At 40.7% G+C, this 22,035-nt stretch overlaps 1 protein-coding gene across 2 annotated transcripts in view; it reads left to right on the plus strand.

The window, feature by feature from the left end:
- The window catches only part of LOC106602765 (F-box only protein 41), a 110,449-nt gene that overhangs the window by 77,593 nt on the left and 10,821 nt on the right, over nt 1-22,035 (plus strand). For both annotated transcript variants that reach the window (XM_014195607.2, XM_014195608.2), the window contains exons 7-11: nt 625-872; nt 1,197-1,312; nt 10,257-10,409; nt 17,239-17,334; nt 17,423-17,541. In XM_014195607.2, the coding sequence (XP_014051082.1) occupies nt 625-872; nt 1,197-1,312; nt 10,257-10,409; nt 17,239-17,334; nt 17,423-17,541 (732 nt within the window). The remainder of the gene's footprint in view (nt 1-624; nt 873-1,196; nt 1,313-10,256; nt 10,410-17,238; nt 17,335-17,422; nt 17,542-22,035) is intronic.

Below are 22,035 nucleotides of genomic sequence, written 5' to 3' on the forward strand. Positions count from 1 at the left end.
GGCAGGGTTGCGTTTGAAATGGCACATATCAACGTATCACACAGTATGACTGCTAGCATGCATTGGTAGATTGCTAGCTAGCGTAGGCGGTGTGCCTCTAGCCGCGAGGCCTGTCGCTTCCAAAGCCTCCTTCGCTTCTTCTCTTTGAAGGCCAACAGCGATGACACGGGCGATGACTCATCACATAGATTGATGCCTGCTGGGAGAAATGGAAATGTGCTGGAGTCTGTTTTGGTCACATGGTATTGGCCAGTACAGTACATGGTAATGCTCATATCTGTGTTTGAGTGGGAAGTGGATCGCTTGCACCACATTGTGGATATTTTGTAGAATGCCATATATATATGCGACTCAGGATGGCGTCTCTAACTAACCTCCGTCTCTTTCCCCGCCACGTTTCTTTCTGACTAAACTCCCTGCCTCCTCTTCATCCTCTCTTCTCCTTCCCTTCTGCACTTCTTTCTTTACCCATTCTCCTTCTCACCACCCCCCTCCCCCTCCCTCTCTGTACCAACCTGACTAATATCCCTGTCCCTCACCCTCCTTTTTACCCTCTCCACCACTCTCTTTCTTCACCTAACCTCTCTCCTTTTTTTTTCTTTCTCTCTTTTCCTGACCCTGCAGGGCGGTCCGAGGGGGGCTACCGCCACAACAAGCCGTGTCGCCACGACAAGAGCCTGTCCCGGTCCAACAACGAGGTGATCAGCCCGGAGATACTGAAGATGAGGGCGGCTCTGTTCTGTATCTTTACCTACCTGGATACCAAGACCCTGTTGAGAGCCGCGGAGGTCTGCAGGGACTGGAGGTTCGTGGGCCGCCACCCTGCCGTGTGGACCCGGGTGCTGCTGGAGAACGCCCGCATCTCCTCCAAGGTAGAGGACACGGATCGTTACACGCGTAAGACCAGACCAAACACACAGAACGCCGCAGGTGGCTTCTGACTGGAGAACGGCGCGAATTGGAATGACATCAAACACATGGAAACCATGCGTTTTGATGTATTTGATACCATTCCGCTCCAGTTCATTACCACAAGCCCGTTCTACTCAAATTAAGGTGCCACCAACCTCCTGTGGTACACACACACTCGCCGATTCTGCTGGTAGTTTAGGTGCAATAATTGTGATATGTGTTACAGTATGTGCTTAGAGTGTCTGCTAAATGACTCAAATGTAACTGTAATCTCTTCGTCCCAGTTCCTGAGTACACTGTCCCAGTGGTGCACCCAGACCCATTCCCTCATTCTCCAGAACCTGAAACCACGACAGAGGGGCAAGAAGGAGATCAAGGAGGAGTACCTCAAGAGCACACGGTGAGAGGAGAGGCGTGTGTGATGGACTGATTTCCCTCTATACAGCGAACAGCAGGGGTCTGCAGTACTCTTCCCCCATCATCTCTCCTTTCTCTCTCTCTCTCTCCCCCATCTCTCCTTTCTCTCTCTCTCTCTCTCTCCCTTCTCTATCCTTTCTCTCTTCCCCATCATCTCTCCTTTCTCTCGTCCCCCATCATCTCTCCTTTCTCTCGTCCCCCATCATCTCTCCTTTCTCTCGTCCCCCATCATCTCTCCTTTCTCTCGTCCCCCATCATCTCTCCTTTCTCTCGTCCCCCATCATCTCTCCTTTCTCTCGTCCCCCATCATCTCTCCTTTCTCTCGTCCCCCATCATCTCTCCTTTCTCTCTTCCCCCCATCATCTCTCCTTTCTCTCTTCCCCCATCATCTCTCCTTTCTCTCTTCCCCCATCATCTCTCCTTTCTCTCTTCCCCCATCATCTCTCCTTTCTCTCTTCCCCCATCATCTCTCCTTTCTCTCTTCCCCCATCATCTCTCCTTTCTCTCTTCCCCCATCATCTCTCCTTTCTCTCTTCCCCCATCATCTCTCCTTTCTCTCTTCCCCCATCATCTCTCCTTTCTCTCTCTCACTCACTCACTCACACCTTTTGGCGGAATTTGCCGTTTTGAATCCAAAATAGGTGACCTACGTGAAACTTGTTGATCTGATGAGAAAAGTTGGGGGGGGGCTTTGGCTCACAACTGGTTGTAAGCGAACGAGTAATGCACGTTTGCAGCAATACTGGCTGTAGCCAAGGCTCAGCCAATCATTCACATAACAGAATGCAACAGGAGACTAAAGAGACAACCAATTTGCTAGTTACAGATTCAGCGCGCGTTCTGGATAGACAGCAGTAGGGTGAAAAGGCAGTTTGCCATTTACAGCAGCGCGACCCCTGAACGATAACGAAGAGGTCGGTGGGAGGCCTGACCACGTAGACGGGGGTGAGAAGGTGATGAAGCATACTTCATGAGCTGTAACCGAAAAACAACTGGCATTTGGAAAGTTTGATGTGAGGGGGAATGTGTGGCGAACAAGTATTGGCATTGTTAAGTATCTTGCTATAGTAGCTGGATGGAATTCTCCGTTAGCTAGCCAGAGAAATGTTGAGCAACATTAGCCAATTTAGCTGATCAAATAATTGAGTTTATTGTTTGAAAATTACCTGGCTAATAGTCAGACAGCTAGCTAGCTAATGTTACAACATCAGATGTGCTAACGTTAGTAACCTAACCAATGTGCTATGGTATTAACTGGTATACAACCCCTTGCCGTTCCTGAAATTATAACGCGTTAGTTGCACCAAGGTAAATACAGTTTCAGGTTCGATATTCGACGGATATTCGCCTGTAGTTTTCCTTACGTCCACTAACAGCAGTTAGGGACTGTCAACATAGTGACAAATCAAAAGATTTCAAATTTCAATAGCTCTAACCATTACTCCTAAAACTTTCAAAACTTGTTGTAGCTAACCCGATGGCATAAACGCACATTGCACACACTTTTAAAAAAAAAATTTGGTCGATTTACATCTCACACGATTTTAAATAATTTATTTACATTTTCAAATTTGAATAGGTCATTGGTCATATCACCTACTGACTTCAAACAAGGTTCAGAATGTCCACTGACTACCCTTCTATATTGCACACCCTTTAGTTTGTCGTTTGTCAATTTTCATCTCATACGTTTTTACATGAATTTTTCAAAGCTTCAAATTTCAATAGCTCCTTGGTCATGCGACCTACTGACTTCAAAGACGGTTCAGAATGTCCACTCAGTGGGCCTACACGTTGCACACCCTTTAGTTTGTCCATTTTCATCTCGCATGATTTTACGTGAAATTTTCCAAATTTAAAATGTCAAGTTCCTTGGTCATGTGACCTACTGACCTCAAACGAGGTGGAATGTCCACTGACTATGCCTTCATATCGCACACTCTGATGTTTGTCTACTTTCATCTTACGCTTTTAGACTTAAATCTGTAAGCCTGAGACCCAGTAGGTGTGGACACCCACACTCAGAAGTCATTTGGAGAAAAATAAAGTATTTGACTGACAGAGTAGTTAACAGTGATTACTATTATCTGTCTGAACCCCTTGTACAATCAAACCCTTCCAGGACATTACAATCTCACCACGCAGGATATTCCATGGTCCCTAGACTCCTTTCTAACAGTCCTCAAGCTTCAATAGGATAGTCAATGACTGTGTAACCGTTGAAATTCAGAGTCAATGTTATCATTTTAGTAAGTCTTATGGTCGGGCATAAAATGTTGTCTCCATTTTCTTGCTTTCTCAGGTCCTGCTGAGTGGACGGTATTGATGCCTTTTCAGTCTAGCGCCAGTCAGGTGTCATTTGTTATAAGCACCACGCCACCTCACTCCCGTTTCATAACACCCTCTCTCCTTCTACCCTTTCTCTACACTCCAAGAACCACGAGAGCCCTCTAGCTGTAGACGCCCCCAGATCCATGACAACTGAGATTCCCATATCCGTAGCCTTCGTAGCTTGTAGGTCTAAAAGCGTTTTTGTCCTTACTGTGTTGAAATATCGAAGATGAAGCTTTTTGTGTGACTCTGGTAAGTCATTTCAAGTCAGTCTTGTTTTCCCTGGCACATAAACCGTATACTACTAACTAGTTCTGTTTTATTTTGCCTTTGCAGCATAAAAATCTTGTTGGCAGCCGAAAAACACTCACAGCTGTATGTTAATAAAGAAATGCTACAACTCAGTGCAATGGTAAATGTTAAGTCAGCTGTGGGATATGGACAGTAGAGTGGGGATGCTGTTGTAGTGAGAGTCATCACTATTTTCCGGACTTTTCTTTTGATGAGGGTCAAAGCACTGGAGAATAACCTGCTTCTGATCCAGATGTACCGGACTCATTTGCCTGAGGGTGGCCTCTAAAATAGTGAATGAAGTTATGTTTGCTTGTAACACTGGTCATCCTTATGCACTCCATGCAATACTTACTGTTTGTAATAGTTATTGTCATGTTTTTTTGTCCACATTTGTTTGGAAATACGTGTAACTGTCCTTTTGTCGTTGGCATACAGCTGCATGGTACTGTGATATTAGTTGTCATGTTGTCCACTAAGCTGGTTGTTAATCTAAAGCATACTTTTACAAGTTTGTTTAATATTTGCATTTGTCCCCCCATGTCTTTGCCTCAAGAGTCCAGTCTGCCTTTCACAGCCCTTATTGCAAAGACGACATTGTAAAATCCTTTTTCCAGAAATGACATTTTTGTGATGGGGTATGAGGGTTGTGATATGGGTCATTTAAGGGATCAATACATTTCTATATTGCTTCCCCAGTATCTGCATGAACCATCAAGCCAAGTGTTTTTGGTTGACGCTGCTGGACAGACAGAGAAGGAGGAATCGAACACGCTGCATTCAAATTCAGGTCTTAGTTATTCCATTGTACTGGATCTAATACATATTAGTATTTAACATACATTTATAAGTGTAATTTTTTTTAACATACTGTGAAAAACTTTCTTGGCTGCTGCCTCTGTCACTTTCAGACATGCGCAGAGCAGACTGAAAGGGGAAGGGTAGCTCTTGACTTGAACCACAGGGGTTCTCTGTAAAGAGAGAGTAATCCAAAAGGCACAGACACACCCCTTCACTTTGGTGCCCTTGACCTGTATATTCTCTCCTGATTGGTCTCCGTGGTGCTTAGTCAATGGGAACTCCGTTGCCGGCCTCATCGTAAAGTTTTTACACAGTCCGGCAGTCTGACTAAAGTGCCAGAGGTATGAGGAGAGACATCCTCCTTTTGTATTTATGGGAACAAATATTTCCTAACACTTTGGATCCTATTCTTGGACAGTTAGGAGACACAATGCATCAATGCAAAAATAAAAAAGAAGTGACTAATTACTGTCCATGAGTAACCTCAACCTTGTGGGTCAGTGGATGTTTGGGCCAATAAAGTGCCAACTCAATTCTACCAGTGACGAGTCTCTCATGCCCCTATGAACGGGGACACAGGGCAATAGTTTTTCATCTAAACCAGCCCTTTTTTACTGGAGTACACTATAACCCCTAATTGGGGCTCTTTTCTTGACACACAGTAGCAGTTTACCAGATAAGAAGTCAAGAAGATCAAAAAGTAGATTGTTGTAAGGGTGTATTACGTCCTGTGCTGGCCATATTGTCATATCCATTCTGGATTCTGAGTGGTAAAATCAGAGCTGAAAAATGCCTCCTATGTACGTGTATACTGTTTGTGGGAATGTCTTATTTCCATCCTACATGTAGTGTTGGTACATGGAATATTCCTCAACTGCATATATCATAAATTGCTATTGCAAATAGAAACATTATATTCAACAACTGACATTTTCAGATATTATTTTGACTAACACACTTTGGCGCTTACAATTCATTCTCTTATCGTCATAGATTTGATGGGCTCTGATCTTTGACTTTCTTTAAGCACGTACTGATGAAACTGCCACTTCATATTTTTTCTTGAAGTCTACAAACGCTCAACATTTATTCACTCTGTGATAGGGCAGGATCCAATATGCTACGTTTAGTATTGTCCTGTAAATGGTTCAGTGCCTGTAATTTAGGCTGTGTGTAGAATGGGGCATGAAGGAAATTACCTCTACTACTAAATTACTACTAGATTATAGTGAGGAAAACCGCATACAGTTTTGGCCTGTGTATTCATTTGCCTATAACTAATCAGTATTCCATTATGTTTACATAAAAAAAAAGAAAAAAAAAAGAGTGCTTCAAAATGAGAAGATCCTGCCATGGAAAAGACGACTGGGTGGACATAAAGTGGAAAGGAGGGGAAATAACTCACACCATGCAGCAGACACCTTAAGCTGCGGGGTCTTTGTAATGCAGGTTTGATAGTTATATTTTCAATAATGAATGGTTAGCTGTTATGTGGCAGTTAGGTCAAAAACTCTTTATTTTTTGGTGTAAATGGCCAAGGAAGTTGCACAGAACCTCCCCAACATCCTCTCCCAAATTGATATAGAACCTTTACTAAAACACATGGAGCAACTGCAAAAAGAAATGGCTGAGGATATACTAAAAATGGCTGGTATGTAATGACATTTAATTCAAAGTAAATGTGAATTCTTTATTTTTATGTAGTTGTGTGGGACAGCCGTATGATCAGTTCATGCCTATGATTTCAGAGTTCAACAAAGCCAACAGCTGCTTCATGTGTGCCACTGATAAAGAACCTGGATGTGGCCCAAAGACTGACTGGGCTAGTAACTTTATTTAACATGTTTATAATCTTTTGACAACAGTGACTGCATGTAAGGCAATTTATGATATAACACAATGGATGGCTAATTCGTCATTCGTCATACTGCATTGATATTTGATATTATTTATAACGTGTTACTTTGTTTTGTTTTAGACTGAATGTTTTGCATGCCAATGGTGGTTCCATGTGCTGTAACTAGGAATGAAGACAAAAAAGTTCAGAGTAAAGAACACAAACTGGAAGTGCAGTCTTTGTTGTTGAAAATGTCCGCTATACCCCATCCACACTGAAGAGGCTCTGAAATGTACATCAACCAGGGATAAAGAGGAAGTTAACACTGAAATGTTTCATACTTATTTGAAGTTAAGTGTCGGTTGACATGTTGGAAAAGATTAAAAGGTCTACAGTTTCTGTTTAATTTGTCAATATTCCATTTGTATTCATTGATTTACTGGCCACCATTACTGTGGTTACATGTTCAGTATATGTATTGACCAGCAAACCCACTGCAGCCTACCTCACTAGCTCACTCTCCATCCCTGCTTTGGACAATTAATAGCATGACTTTCGTACTTTGCCCTTTACCTTTATGGTTGATTATTAACGATGAAAGGAGATATTATCTGTCGCTCTCTCTCCTATTGTGTACCGCTGTTAAATACTGTGGAAAAATAAAAAAAAGGGTAAATAAGTACTTAGAACTACCAATTATTATAGATAAATATTAAGGGTAAACACTGGACTAAACCCCCTAATTGTCAAACTAATATTAATGTACAACAATAGACGAGACATAACTAGAGGTTATGCAATATGGGTGTATATCCACTGCACGCTTAGGTGTGTAATTGACATGACCAAGGAGCTATTGAAATGTAAAACGATGAAAAATGTACGTTACACTGTGATTTTACAGTACACAAGCAAGTGTGCAATATAGAAGGGTAGTCAGTGTACATTCTGCACCTTGTTTGAAGTCAGGTCACATGACCAAAAAGCTATTAATTTTAAAAATTTGGAAAATTTCATGTAAAATCATGTGAGATGAAAATGGACAAACTAAAGGGAGTGTAACATGTAGGCCCACTGAGTGGACATTCTGAACCTTGTTTGAAGTCAGTAGGTCACATGAGCTATTGAAATTAGAACGTTTGAAAAATTCATTTAAAAACATGTGAGATGAAAATGGACAAACCAACGGGTGTGCAATATAGAAGGGTAGTCAGTGGACATTCTGAACCGTGTTTGAGTCAAGTAGGTTACATGACCAAAGAGCTATTGAAATTCGAATGTAAAAAAAAACGTTTGTACTTTGTTTACGCTCCCTAACTAATTCAACTAGGAATACAAAATGCTGCTCACATTTCCACATGTTTATTAGCTTTGGAAAGCGAATTAATGTCCAAATCGTGAAAATAAAACCTGTACAATGTTATGTGCAATTTTTCCAACATGACACTTATTTGGAGTCTGTGGCTCAAGTGGTTTGAAAGATATTGAGGTTTGAAAGCACGAATATCCGTCATATATCCAACTTGAAACTGTCTTTACCTCTGCCAGGGTCCAGTAAGTAACTAACACAATCTGTGTGAAATGTTAACTAGCTAACGGACTAATTACTATCTGTGAACTGTTTTCCCTCTACATCATGTGGTTAATTTTCAGAATGAGAGATTTAGGTGAAAATGAGGCATTGATTGTTAAACAAGTGGATTCAGGGATCAAGTTTAGCTGGAGCTGGGCCTGGCTTATGCTGGATGCCAGTAGAGGTGAAAGAAACACCACAAACTTTCCCTCTTTCAATACAGTGGATAAAAATGGGTATGCCAGATGTACTCTGCCTGAAAGAGATCAATTATGCCGACAAAGGGTCTCATGCTCTGCTGCTGGCACATTGTAGAACATATGTCCACAGGCAGAACGTGTACAATGTAATAACCTGCAGAGTAGCCCAAAGATATTGCTTTTTTTGTGTTGAACTCGACAGTAACACTTTTGTGAGTGAGGGGGGATTATTAAATTTTTTACTTGGTGAACGTTATTTTTGCACACATGTAGCCTTGTGCACTTGATCGACGTCTACTATAGTGGCCACGATAATAGAGCAAAAATAGCATGCCTGTTTGTTTCTATTTCTACTTTAAGATGTTTTTTCCCAAGTGCAATATTTATGTGTGTGGTCACAAGCGTTCTATTATAAAGGCTGTCATGCTAACTGCAATATTAGTGTATTGTTGTTTTCGCAAGACTTTGCAATAAAGTCTAGGCAACAAATAACATTGGATTGCTTTCTTTACATTTTTTAGCTGGGAGTTAGGTTCACATTAACCACTTTTTTTTATTTAAACACAGAGACTGATCATGTAGATCATATTCGTTGTTGTTTATTTAGTTAACCTGCATTTCCCCCCTAGCAGGGATTTCTTGCATGTTTCAGTGCAAAAAAAAAAAGTGACCTTTTTGGGCCCTCAGTTTACATATGTGCTCTCTCTCCTTTCTCTCTCTCTCTCCCCTTTCTCTCTCTCCCCTTTCTCTCTCTCCCCTTTCTCTCTCTCTCCTTTCTCTCTCTCTCTCCCCTTTCTCTCTCTCCCCTTTCTCTCTCTCTCCCCTTTCTCTCTCTCTCTCTTTCTCTCTCTCTCTCTCTCTCTCTCTCTCCTTTCTCTCTCTCTCTCTTTTCTCTCTCTCTCCTTTCTCTCTTTTCTCTCTCTCTCTCTCTCTCCTTTCTCTCTTTTCTCTCTCTCTCTCTCTTTTCTCTCTCTCTCCTTTCTCTCTCTCTCCTTTCTCTCTCTCTCCTTTCTCTCTTTTCTCTCTCTCTCTCCTTTCTCTCTTTTCTCTCTCTCTCTCCTTTCTCTCTCTCTCCTTTCTCTCTCTCTCTCTTTCTCTCTCTCTCTCTTTCTCTCTCTCTCTCTTTCTCTCTCTCTCTCCTTTCTCTCTCTCTCTCCTTTCTCTCTCTCGCTCTCCTTTCTCTCTCTCTCTCTCTCTTTCTCTCCTTTCTCTCTCTCTCTCCCCATTGCTCCTTCCTAGTCTATATCCTGCAGCCGGTTGAGAATGAGTCAGATAGAACATGGGGCTATCTCATTCCTGACATTGTGTGTGTGTATGCACGGCCTTGTGAGAGTGTGTATGAGTGTGTGCACACTGCATTTGCATGCTTGCTCGCTTATCCCTCTTATCCTTATGAATAGAAAATGGCTTTTCTATTTGATTAAGCTTTGCACAAACAGATTGAACACGTTTTAGTACAACATTTTTCTTGACTCTCTTGGTCAGAACAGCATAATGCCATGCATTAACATTCTACTGCTTCGACAGACAAATCCAGAGGCATACATTGCTGCAGTGCCTTGTTCAACTCAAGGACAATACTCGTTCTGCACTGAGTAATTGGTATATTCAGTAAAAATTGTTTTATTAACTTGTTTTTTGTAGCCTTCCCTGTGGCTCAGTTGGTAGAGCATGGTGTTTGCAACGCCAGGGTTGTGGGTTCGATTCCCACGGGGGGCCAGTAGGAGAAAAAAAAAAAAAAAGTATGAAATGAAATGTATGCATTCACTTCTGTAAGTCGCTCTGGATAAGAGCGTCTGCTAAATGACTAAAATGTAATGTAAATGTAATGTCTGTCTCTCTCTCTGTTGCTCTCTCTCTGTTTCTGTCTGTCTCTCTCCTCTGTTCCTCCCAGGGGTTGTCTAGAAGAGGGTCTGGAGTCCTTGCTGAAGGCTACAGGAGGGAACCTGTTGATCCTCAAGGTGTCTCATTGTCCCAACCTGCTAACTGACCGCTCCCTGTGGCTCGCCAGCTGCTACTGCCGAGCCCTGCAGGCCGTCACTTACAGGTACTACCACCAGGGGGTGATCACACATCATACACTACAGTGTACATTAGAGGTCGACCGATTAATTGGCATTGGCGGTTAATTAGGGCCGATTTTCAAGTTTTCATAACAATTGGTAATCAGCCTTTTTGGACACCGATTATGGCCGATTACATTGCAATCCACAAGGAGACTGCATGGCAGGCTGTTACGCGAGTGCAGCATCAAAAGCACTTTGTGGCTGAAAGGAGCCAAGGTAAGTTGCTAGCTAGCATTAAACTTATCTTATTAAAAACAATCAATCTTCACATAATCACTAATTAACTACACATGGTTGACGATATTACTAGGTTAACTAGCTTGTCCCGCGTTGCATATAATCAGTGGTGGCTGTTAATTTATCATCGAATCACAGCCTACTTCAACTTCGCCAAACGGGTGATGATTTAACAAAAGCACAATGTTGCACAAATGTACCTAACCATAAACATCACCTTCCTTCAAATCAATACACAGAAGTATATATTTTTAAACCTGCATATTTAGTTAAAAGAAATGCATGTTAGAAGGCAATATTAACTAGGGAAATTGTGTCACTTCTCTTGCGTTCTGCACAAGCAGAGTCAGGGTATATGCAACAGTTTTGGCTGCCTGGCTCGTTGTGAACTGTGTGAAGACCATTTCTAACAAAGGCCGTAATTAATTTGCTGGAATTATACATAATTATGACGTAACGTTGAAGGTTGTGCAGTGTAACAGCAATATTTAGACTTAGGGTTGCCACCCGTTAGATCAAATACGGAACGGTTCTGTATTTCACTGAAAGAATAAACGTGTTTTCGAAATGGTCCTTTCCGGATTTGACCATATTAACCTCTCTGGGGGTGTGGGATGCTACCGTCCCACCTGGCCAACATCCGGTGAAATTGCAGAGCGCCAAATTCAAAAACAGAAATACTCATAATAAAAATTAATAAAACAGTCAAGTGTTATACATCGGCTTGAAGATGAACTTCTTGTTAATCCAACCGCGGTGTCAGATTTCAAAAGGCTTTACGGCGAAAGCATACCATGCGATTGAGGACAGCGCCCAGCACACAAAAGTTACCAGCCAAGTATTAGTTACATTTTATCACCATTTCTGACTTTTGTATCACTTACCTTTGATCTTCATATGGTTGCACTCACAAGACTCCCAGTTTCACAATAAAGTCCCTCTTTATATCCTAAAACCTCCATTTTGTTCAGTAATCCAATGGCTCAAAGGCAGACGAAAAATCCAAATAGTATCCGTAAAGTTTGTAGAAACATGTCAAACGATGTTTATAATCAATCCTCGGGTTGTTTTTAGTCATAATAATCAATAATATTTCAACCGGACAATAGCTTCGTCAATATAAAAGAAAAACAAAAAAAGTGTGCTCTCGGTTGTGCGCAGGAAACAGGTCTGGGGACTTTCCACTATCCACTCACTCAGTGGTATACTCCCTCATTTTTCCGAATACAAGCCTGAAACAATTTCTAAAGACTGTTGACATCTAGTGGAAGCCATAGGAAGTGCAATTTGAGTCCTAAGTCATGGGATACTGTATAGGCAGTCAATGGAAAACTACAAACATAAAAAAATCCCACTTCCTGGATGGATTTTTCTCAGGTTTTCGCCTGCCATATCAGTTCTGTTAAACTCAGACATTATCTTAACAGTTTTGGAAACTTTAGTGTTTTCTATCAATCTACCAATTATATGCATATCCTAGCTTCTGGGCCTGAGTAACAGGCAGTTTACTTTGGGCACGTTTTTCATCCGGAGGTGAAAATAGTGCCCCCTACCCTAGTGAGGTTAATGACCAAAGGCTCGTATTTCTGTTTGTTTATTATATTATAATTAAGTCTATGATTTGATAGATCAGTCGGACTGAGCGGTGGTAGGCAGCAGCAGGCTCGTAAGCATTCATTCAAACAGCACTTTACTGCGTTTGCCAGCAGCTCTTAGAAATGCTTGAAGCACAGCGCTGTTTATGACTTCAAGCCTATGAACTCCCGAGATTATGCTGGAAATACTATAGTGTCTATAAGAACATCCAATAGTCAAAGGTATATGAAATACAAATGGTATAGAGAGAAATAATCGACGCGTCATAATTCCTATAATAACTACAACCTAAAACTTCTTAACTGGGAATATTGAAGACTCATGTTAAAAGGAACCACCAGCTTTCATATGTTCTCATGTTCTGGGCAAGGAACTTAAACGTTAGCTTTTTTTACATGGCACATATTGCACTTTTTACTTTCTTCTCCAACACTGTGTTTGCATTATTTAAACCAAATTGAACGGTTCATTATTTATTTGAGACTAAATTGATTTTATTTATGTATTAAGTTAAGTGTTCATTCAGTGTGTATATATAAAAATCGGCCGATTTAATCGGTTTCGGCTTTTTTTGGTCCTCCAATAACCGGTATCGGTGTTGAAAAATCATAATCGGTCGACCTCCTAGTCCTCCAGACCCCTTGTCTTTTTCCACATTTTGTTACGTTACAGCATTCTAAAATAGATTAAATTGTTTTTTTCCCATCAATCTACACACACTACCCCATAACGACAAAGGAAAAACTGTTTTTCACATCTGTATTTGGGGAGTTTCTCCCATTCTTCTCTTCAGATCCTCTCAAGCTCTGTCAGGTTGGATGGGGAGTGTCGCTGCAGTTATTTTCAGGTCTCTACAGAGATCTTTGATCAGGTTCAAGTCCAGAGAATCTGGTTTCTCATGGTCTGAAAGTCCTTTAGGTGCCTTTTGGCAAACTCCAAGCGGGCTGTCATGTGCCTTTTACTGAGGAGTGGCTTCCGTCTCGCCACTCTACCATAAAGGCCTGATTGGTAGAGTGCTGCAGAGATGGTTGTCCTTCTGGAAGGTTCTCCCATCCCCACAGAGGACTCTGGAGCTCTGTCAGAGTTACAATTGGGTTCTCAGTCACCTCCCTGACTAAGACCCTTCTCCCCCGATTGCTCAGTTTGGTCGGGCGGCCAGCACTAGGAGGGGCTTTGTGGTTCCTAACTTTTTCCATTTAAGATGTTCTTTGGGGACCTTCAATGCTGCAGACATTTTTTAGTACCTTTCCCCAGATCTGTGCCTCGACACAAAAGTATCGTCCAACCCATCGGCTATCTCAAGGCACCCACGTCTTGAAATATGCAGACAGACAGATTAACTTCTTGCATCTAGGCGTTCTGCTAGCGGAACCTCGTTCCGCCAGTGGGACCCCTAGCCAACAGCCAATGGAACAGCAGGGCGCGAAATTCAAAACATCAAAAATCGAATAATTTCAATTTCTCAAACATATGACTATTTTACACCATTTTAAAGATACACTTCTCCTGAATCCAACCACGTTGTCCGATTTCAAAAAGGCTTTACAGCGAAAGCAAAACATTAGATTATGTTAGGACACCACCTAAACAAGAAAAGCCACACAGCCATTTTCCTAGCAAGGAGATGTGTCACAAAAACCCCAAATCCAGCTAAAATGAAGCACTAACCTTTGACGATGTTCATCAGATGACACTCCTAGGACATCATGTTACACAATACATGTATGTTTTGTTCGATCAAGTTCATATTTATATCCAAGAACAGCATTTTACATTGGCGCATGATGTTCAGAAAATGATTTGCTGCCAATACCTCCGGTGAATGTGCACATTCATTTACAGAAATACTCATCATAAACGTTGACAAAATATATAACAATTATTTAAAGAATTATAGATATACTACCTCTTATTAATGCAACCGCTGTGTCAGATTTCAAAATAACTTTACGGAGAAAGCACATTGTTCAATATTCTGAGTACAGAGCTCCGCCATCAATGCAAGCTATACAGTTAGCCGTTTCTATCCAAATCTACTAATAATATGCAAATATTTGACTCTGGGTCCGAGTAGTAGGCCGTTTAATTTGGGTACGTTTTTCATCCGGCCGTGAAAATACTGCCCCCTATAGCGAAGAGGTTAAAAGTAAATTTACATTGTAATACTTCTGACAGCCAACTTTCTAACTCTGCCCTAACTTTTGGACTTTATAACATTCCCAGAAGGCATGAATTATTGAGTCATTCTTAGTTTTACACTTCAGACATGACTCTTCCATTGTTCTGTAGAGTTAGAATTTATTATACGAGACAAAATCCTATACATTATTTTATACTGAATTAAATGTAAGTTTTTGTTAACTGTAGTCGTGTTAGTTATGTTCTAACTTTCCCTCCATCTTGTACCAATATTAGTTATTTTAAGTCTCGTTCCAATAGAAAAATATATAAACTAAGAGATTGTCAGTTGGATAGGCTCTCTGCAAGGTTTTGCATATCTTACCTATCATATGGACATCCTTTTCTGACTCAAATAGGATTCCTCAAGATTGCTCTGATATCCAAAAGATTTCAAATCCACATTTTGTAATATACAACTTTTAAGTTGCATGTATTTGAAAATATCTACATTGGTCAATCTAAAATAGCTTTTTAAAGCTGTCATGGAAATACATGTATTTCCTATTACCAAGTCATCTACGGTTTCTATGCCTTTTAGTTTTCCATGTGGACCAATTTATCAGTGAATTCTGAAAAGCTATCCAAGGATTGTTCCATAAGGTTATGTTTTTAGGAAGTGATATTGGTTCTTGTAGAATATATTTCATTTTCTTCCGTGTTGTTATAGTGTTCTTAATGATAAAGTTATTAATGTTCTTAACTTTCTCCTTTGAAAATAGACACGTAAAAAGATTCTGGGGATGAGCTGCGCATCTTCAATAGTTACCTATTGTTCCTCTTTAGTGAATTTGACTATGTCGCAAATAAAAAACTTGGGTAGCGATTTGATACAACTCCAAGTCTGGAAGGGTAAAACAACCCTCAGACATACAGTAGGAAGATGTAAAACTTCCCTTTTTATTCTATGATTTAGTATTACAAAAAATAAATACAAAACCATTTGAAGAGGTTTATTCTACCTATAAGATTTATGGGAAGATTATTCAATTGAATCTGTTTTCATACTGTTCAGTAATGGCATAAAGTTACCTTCATATTTGTTGTCACTTATTAAGCATCCCAAGTATTTAATATTTTTTGTGGTCCACTTAGACTGCTGTGAATCATGAGTTTAAAATAAACAACAATTTATTGCATTTTATTTAGTTTTTCCACATTCATTTTATATCCTGAGATTTTAGAGTATTCAGAAAATATTTTTGGCAATAAATATTGGTTAGGTATATCAGGAGATCATCTGCAGATAAGTTTAGTTTATATTCATGTTTACCAATACTGATACCTGTTACGCTTGGTCCTGTCTAATACTTTCTGAAAGTGGTTCAATTGCCAGTGCAAACAGGAAGTATTATTTCTGTATATTTTTGTTTTAGGACATTTTATGTATTTATTTCATTCATTTTTTTCTGCTGTTTGTGTGTAGCCTAAGCTTTAGGGCCTAATTACGCTCCAATCGCCAAATGCTTTTCGGAACTTGGTCAGAAAAAGTTAACTTCGATTCACTGAGTCAAAAAGAACAATGTTGGAGTTTAATTCTAGAAGAGAAAAGCTGCAAAAAGGAGAGTTGAAAATCAATAGAAGGGTGGACCAGAACAATAGCCTAATGTTCAGGAAAGTTTTGGTGTAGAGGATGATGAGTGTTATGTGATGATTGCGAGGCGCTATACACATTTAGACAGTTAGTGACCATCTATAGGTGCTATCTTTATCAGCATCATAAAGTCAAACTGAAATCTTATCAGAAACATGTTGGGTAGTATTCACACCTTTTTTAAATTTCCTTAGAACCGGTCAAACTGTTATTAGGAAATTTTGCACAGAAAATCTTGCATCCCTAAACATCTTTGCTGAGCAAGAGAAGCAGAGATGAAAGAATTTTACCGACGTCAACTAGATTGAATCATTTATTCTATCGATTTTCTAGGGCAACAGTTAATGACAAGAGAAGCTGCATGTATCTAATTATAGAAAAGTTTACTAACAAATAACGTACCACAATGTGGGAAATTATAAGCAGAAACATAGGCCTGTCTCTGACTGGACAGTGCCTTTTCTATATTTGTGGGTTAGGGTCGGGTGCGGGCCTAAAATTTTCACTTAATCACATATAGTTGGGAGGTTGAGGATGGGTTATTTGAAATTGCGGGTTATCACTAGCGCCTGCGTCGATGGGGCAGAAGTCCGTGTGTTATGATTCTGGATGGTCAGATAGCTAGCAACAATGACAAGAAGCTGCCATGTGGGGAATTGTAGGTGGCTCATTTCAACTCGTTGTATCTTGTTATTGATACCATGTCTTGTTTTGACTCTTATCATGTCTATGCTAATATCCCAAAACATTTGCTAGCTAGCTAACCAACAACTGCAATGATGTATTTGAGAGACAAGTGCTCATTGTGCAAATGTATTTATGTTTTCAGTAAAGCTTTGGAGAGGAAATATAGTTTGCATGTTGTCAACAATCCTTTAATTCTAAGCCAACCCCGCCTGTTTTGCTCCACGATTGCGCATGCATCGGCTTTGTTGCTAAACAACCCACCTGTCTTTACAGGTACTACCACCACGGGGTGCTCGCACTCTATACAATATAATCCACTACAGTATACTATATAGTATTTAACTGTAGTATTACAGAATATACTGTAAGTACACTAGCATTTAATCTGCCACATAAAATCAGTAGACGAGCCGCGTTTGGCCCACGTGCCATGAGTTGGAGACCCCTGATATATATTATGAATGGGTGTCTAGGTTGATATACCATGAAGTATGGTGAATTGGTGTTTTTTGTTCTAGGAGTGCCACAGACCCTGTAGGACAGGAGGTGATCTGGGCTCTAGGAGCAGGCTGTAGAGACATAATCTCCCTCCAGGTGGCACCACTACATCCATGGTGAGAGGCCACTCTTAGCACACATTTATTTTATGAACACTGTTAACACATATATATTGTGACGTACCTCTCTCTCTCTCTCCTCCAGCCAACAACCGGCTCGCTTCAGCAACCGATGCCTGCAGACCATTGGCCGATGCTGGCCGTACCTCAGAGCCCTGGGCGTTGGCGGGGCAGGTTGTGGCATTCAGGGACTAGCCTCGTTGGGTGAGGAAATTTAATTTGGATAAATATCTAATGAATAATTCATCTCATTGGTCATTTAATAAATAAACTGATATAGGGACTATTCTTTCAGAAAAAAGAAACCATTTGGATTGAAGTGCTTTGTATGGCTCATATCAGAGGTCTTTGTTCAGTCCCTCCAGGATTTCGCAATTGTGTTTTTGTGATTTCTGCGGCCAAAAATGCTTGATTTTGTCGCAGCTTTTCTGAAATTCTGCGATACATTTTGCAATGGTTTTTATCATGCTAATTTCATATAAAGCAATAAAAAGCAGAATACATAATCCAAAAGCAATTACAAACATCTGAAAAACACTCCTAGATGTTTCCACTTCACAATAACAAGCACTTATAGTTGACTTGTGCAGCTCTAGCAGGGCAGAGATTTTGCCAAACTGAAAGTTGGCATCCTATGACTGTGCCACGTTGAAAGTCACTGAGCTCTTAAGTACGGTCCATTCTACTCCTAATGTTTGTATAGTGCTCAATTTTGTTTATTTTCCTGAACAAACAGCTCTGTCATAATCCACTCACACATCAGTCACACACACCACTCCGATCCATCAGGCTTGGGGCTTGCTATCAACACAAGATGCACCTCCCATTCCTACCCACTCGCTCTCTCTCAAAAACCACCCCAAATAGATTCAAAGCTGATCAATCGCTTTCAATTTGAGGATCGATATTTCTTTCTAATAAGTTTTCTTAAATTCTTGAGTTACTTTTTTTCCTGAAAGGGTCGTAAGGGAGACGAACAGAAAACAGAAATAGAGTATCGTGGTTGAAATGTACTGTTCCATTTCTAAAAAAATCCACAAAGATTGTGCTTTCGTGATCCGTATTATGTTTTACAGAGAGTTTAAAACGGCAAAGCTGACAAATAGCACTCGGCGTTTTGAGCAGCGCTCTCCATAGACAGACTGGGGAGAGCAGAGTGCCGACCACCCTACTAAAGCCAAGGTTAGCGGAGTAAAAGTTTGAGTAAAACGCCACTCACCTTGATTCATACTACTTTCAGCACTTGCCACGGTCTTCCCTGCTACCACTTCAGTCATGGTGATCTGCAGCTGCTGTGAGAAAGTGGACAAACAGTCACTTCAAATAATTGAAGTGACTTTGTCGACTTTCTCTAGTTTCCAAAAACATTCGGAATTTTTTTCACACGGTCGTTTTTTTTGTTGGCAAATGACATTGATTTCTGTTCATTGTACTGCCTGTCAGCCATCATCTTCGCACGTGAATACGCTGATAGGCTAGGGGGAAAACTTTGATGACGTGTGGTTGGATTGGGCCATTTTACATGGTAACAGTGCAGTAATTAGTCAACATTACGAACCTGCTTTTGATTGGACCCATTTATGTGCTAAAAGTGCGGGAATTGGTCAAAATTGTCAGCTCTCGCGTAATATATGCTGATTGGTTGATTTTGCATTTAATTATGAGTTCGCGGAATCCTGGAGGGACTGTTTGTTGATGGATAGGACTTTGTACTTCAAGGGGTTATTTGTCACATTTAGATTTCTTTTTTCTGAGGAACAAAATATTCTGATTTATTTCTGGCCCATCCACACGTATGGGAAGCGGGATGCGTGCAGAAGGAAATGTAACCCAGCTATTGCGTTCCTACTCACGATTCACAGCATGCAGGAACAGAGGGAGGAAATTACTTTTGTGGCTAGATGAGAAACAGATGTTTTGGTGGCCTGTCTATCAGTACATCCCCATATTCTTATTTATTTTCTTGCTCTTTTGCACCTCAGTATCTCTACTTGCACATCGTCATCTGCACATCTATCACTCCAGTGTTAATGCTAAATTGTAATTATTTTGCCTCTATGGCCTATTTATTCTCTTACCTCCCTACTCTTCTACATTTGCACACACTGTACATAGATTGTTTATAGTGTGTTATTGACTGTACGTTTTGTTTATGTGTAACTCTGTGTTGTTTTTGTCGCACTGCTTTGCTTTATCTTGGCCAGGTCGCAGTTGTAAATGAGAACTTGTTCTCAACTGGCCTACCTGGTTAAATAAAGGTGAAATACATTTTTTTTAAATAAACAAACATGGGCTGAGTGAGGATGTGGGGTGGCAATAGGAAAGGATATTGAGTGCCTCTCAAATGGCACCCTATTTCCTATATAGTGCACTACTCTTGGCCAGAGCCCAACAATGCCTTCAAAAAGTATTCACAACCCTTGACTTTTTCCACATTTTCTTGTGTTACAGCCTGAATTTAACATTTTATAAATTTAGATTTTGGGTCATTGGCCTACATATACAATACCCCATAATGTCAAAGTGGAATTATATTTTTAGAAATGTTTACTAATTAATTAAAAATGTAAAGCTGAAAAGGTATTCAACCTCTTTTTTTTTTATTGGAAAGCCTAAATAAGTTCAGGAGACAACATTTGCTTAACAAGTCACAATAAGTTGCATGGACTCACTCTGTGTGCAATGGTAGTGTTTAATATGATTTTTGAATGATTACCTCATCTCTGTACCCCACACATACAGTTAACTGTAAGGTCCCTCAAGTCGAGCAGTGAATTTCAAACATACTTTTGGTCATGTAGTGTATGTGGACACCTGCTCATCAAACATCTCCTTCCAAAACCATGGGTATTAATATGTAGTTGGTCCCCCCTTTGCAGCTAAAACAGCCTCCACTCTCCTGAGAAGGCTTTCCGCTAGATGTTGGAACATTGCTGCGGGGACTTGCTTCCATTCAGGCACAAGCAATGGTGAGGTCGAGTAATGGTGAGGTCGGGCACTGATTTTGGCCATTCCAATTCATCGCAAAGGTGTTCGATGGGGTTGAGGTCAGGACTCTTTACAGGCCAGTCAAGTTCCTCCACACCAATCTCTACAAACCATTTCTGTATGGACCTCGCTTTGTGCACGGGGGCATTGTCATGCTGAAACAGGAAAGGGCCTTCCCCAAACTGTTGCCACAAAGTTGGATGCACAGAATTGTGTAGAATGTCATTGTATGCTGTAGTGTTAAGATTTTGCTTCAATGGAACTAAGGGGCCTAGCCGGAACCATGAAAAACAGCCCCAGACCATTATTCCTCCTCCACCAAACTTTACAGTTGGCATTATGTGTTGGGGCAGGTAACGTTCTCCTGGCATCCACCAAACCCAGATTAGTCCTTCGGACTGACATCCGACGCTTGGCATTGCGCATGGTGATCTTACGCTTATGTGCGGCTGCTCGGCCATGGAAACCCATTTCATGAAGCTCCCGACGAACAGTTATTGTGCTGATGTTGCTTCCAGAGGCAGTTTGGAACTCGGTAGTGAGTGTTGCAACCGAGGACAGACGATTTTTATACACTACGCGCTTCAGCACTCGGCGGTCCCGTTCTGTGAGCTTGTGTGGCCTAGCACTTAGCGCCTGAGCCATTGTTGCTCCTAGATGTTTCCACTTCACAATAACAAGCACTAAAAGTTGACCTGGGCAGCTCTAGCAGGGCAGAGATTTTGCCAAACTGAAAGGTGGCATCCTATGACTGTCCCACGTTGAAAGTCACTGAGCTCTTAAGTACGGGCCATTCTACTCCTAATGTTTGTCTATGGAGATTGCATGGCTGTGTGCTTGATTTTATAAACATGTCAGGAACTGGTGTGGCTGAAATAGCCGAATCCACTAATTTGAAGTGGTGTCCACATACTTTTGTGTATATATAGTGTAGAATCTACAACAGAACCAGGGAGGCTTTCCAATGCCGCGCAAAGATACCTATTGGTAGATAAAAAAAAAAAGACATTGAATATCCCTTTGAGCATGGTGAAGTTATTAATTACACTTTGGATGGTGTTTCAATACACCCAGTCACTACAAAGATACAGGCGTCCTTCCTAACTCAGTTGCTGGAGAGGAAGGAAACCACTCAGGGATTTCACCATGAGGCCAATGGTGATTTTAAAGCACTTTTAATGGTTGTGATAGGTGAAAACTGAGGATGGATCAATAACATTGTAATTACTACACAATACTTATCTAATTGACATAGTGAAAAGGAAGCCTGTACAGAATAAAAAAATATCCCAAAACATGTATCCTGTTTGAATAAGGCACTAAAGTGAAATTAACTTTGTCCTGAATACAAAGCGTTATGTTTGGGGCAAATCCAACACAACACATCACTGAGTACCATTCTTCATATTTTCAAGCATGGTGGTGGCTGCATCATGTTATGGGTATGCTTGTCATCGTCAAGGGAGTTTAATTTTTTTTTAAATTATAATAAATGGAATAGAGCTCCTAGAGGAAAACCTGTCTACTTTTCCACAGACACGGGGAGACAAATACACCTTTCAGCAGGACAATAACCTAAAACACGAGGCCAAATATACACTGGAGTACCATACCAAAACGACATTGAATGTTCCTGAGGGGCCTAGTTACAGTTTTGACTTAAATTGGCTTGAAAATCTATGGCAAGACTTGGAAAATGGCTGTCTAGCA

The sequence above is a fragment of the Salmo salar genome, chromosome ssa04 (genome assembly GCF_905237065.1).
Source record: "Salmo salar chromosome ssa04, Ssal_v3.1, whole genome shotgun sequence".
Lineage (NCBI taxonomy): Eukaryota > Metazoa > Chordata > Actinopteri > Salmoniformes > Salmonidae > Salmo > Salmo salar.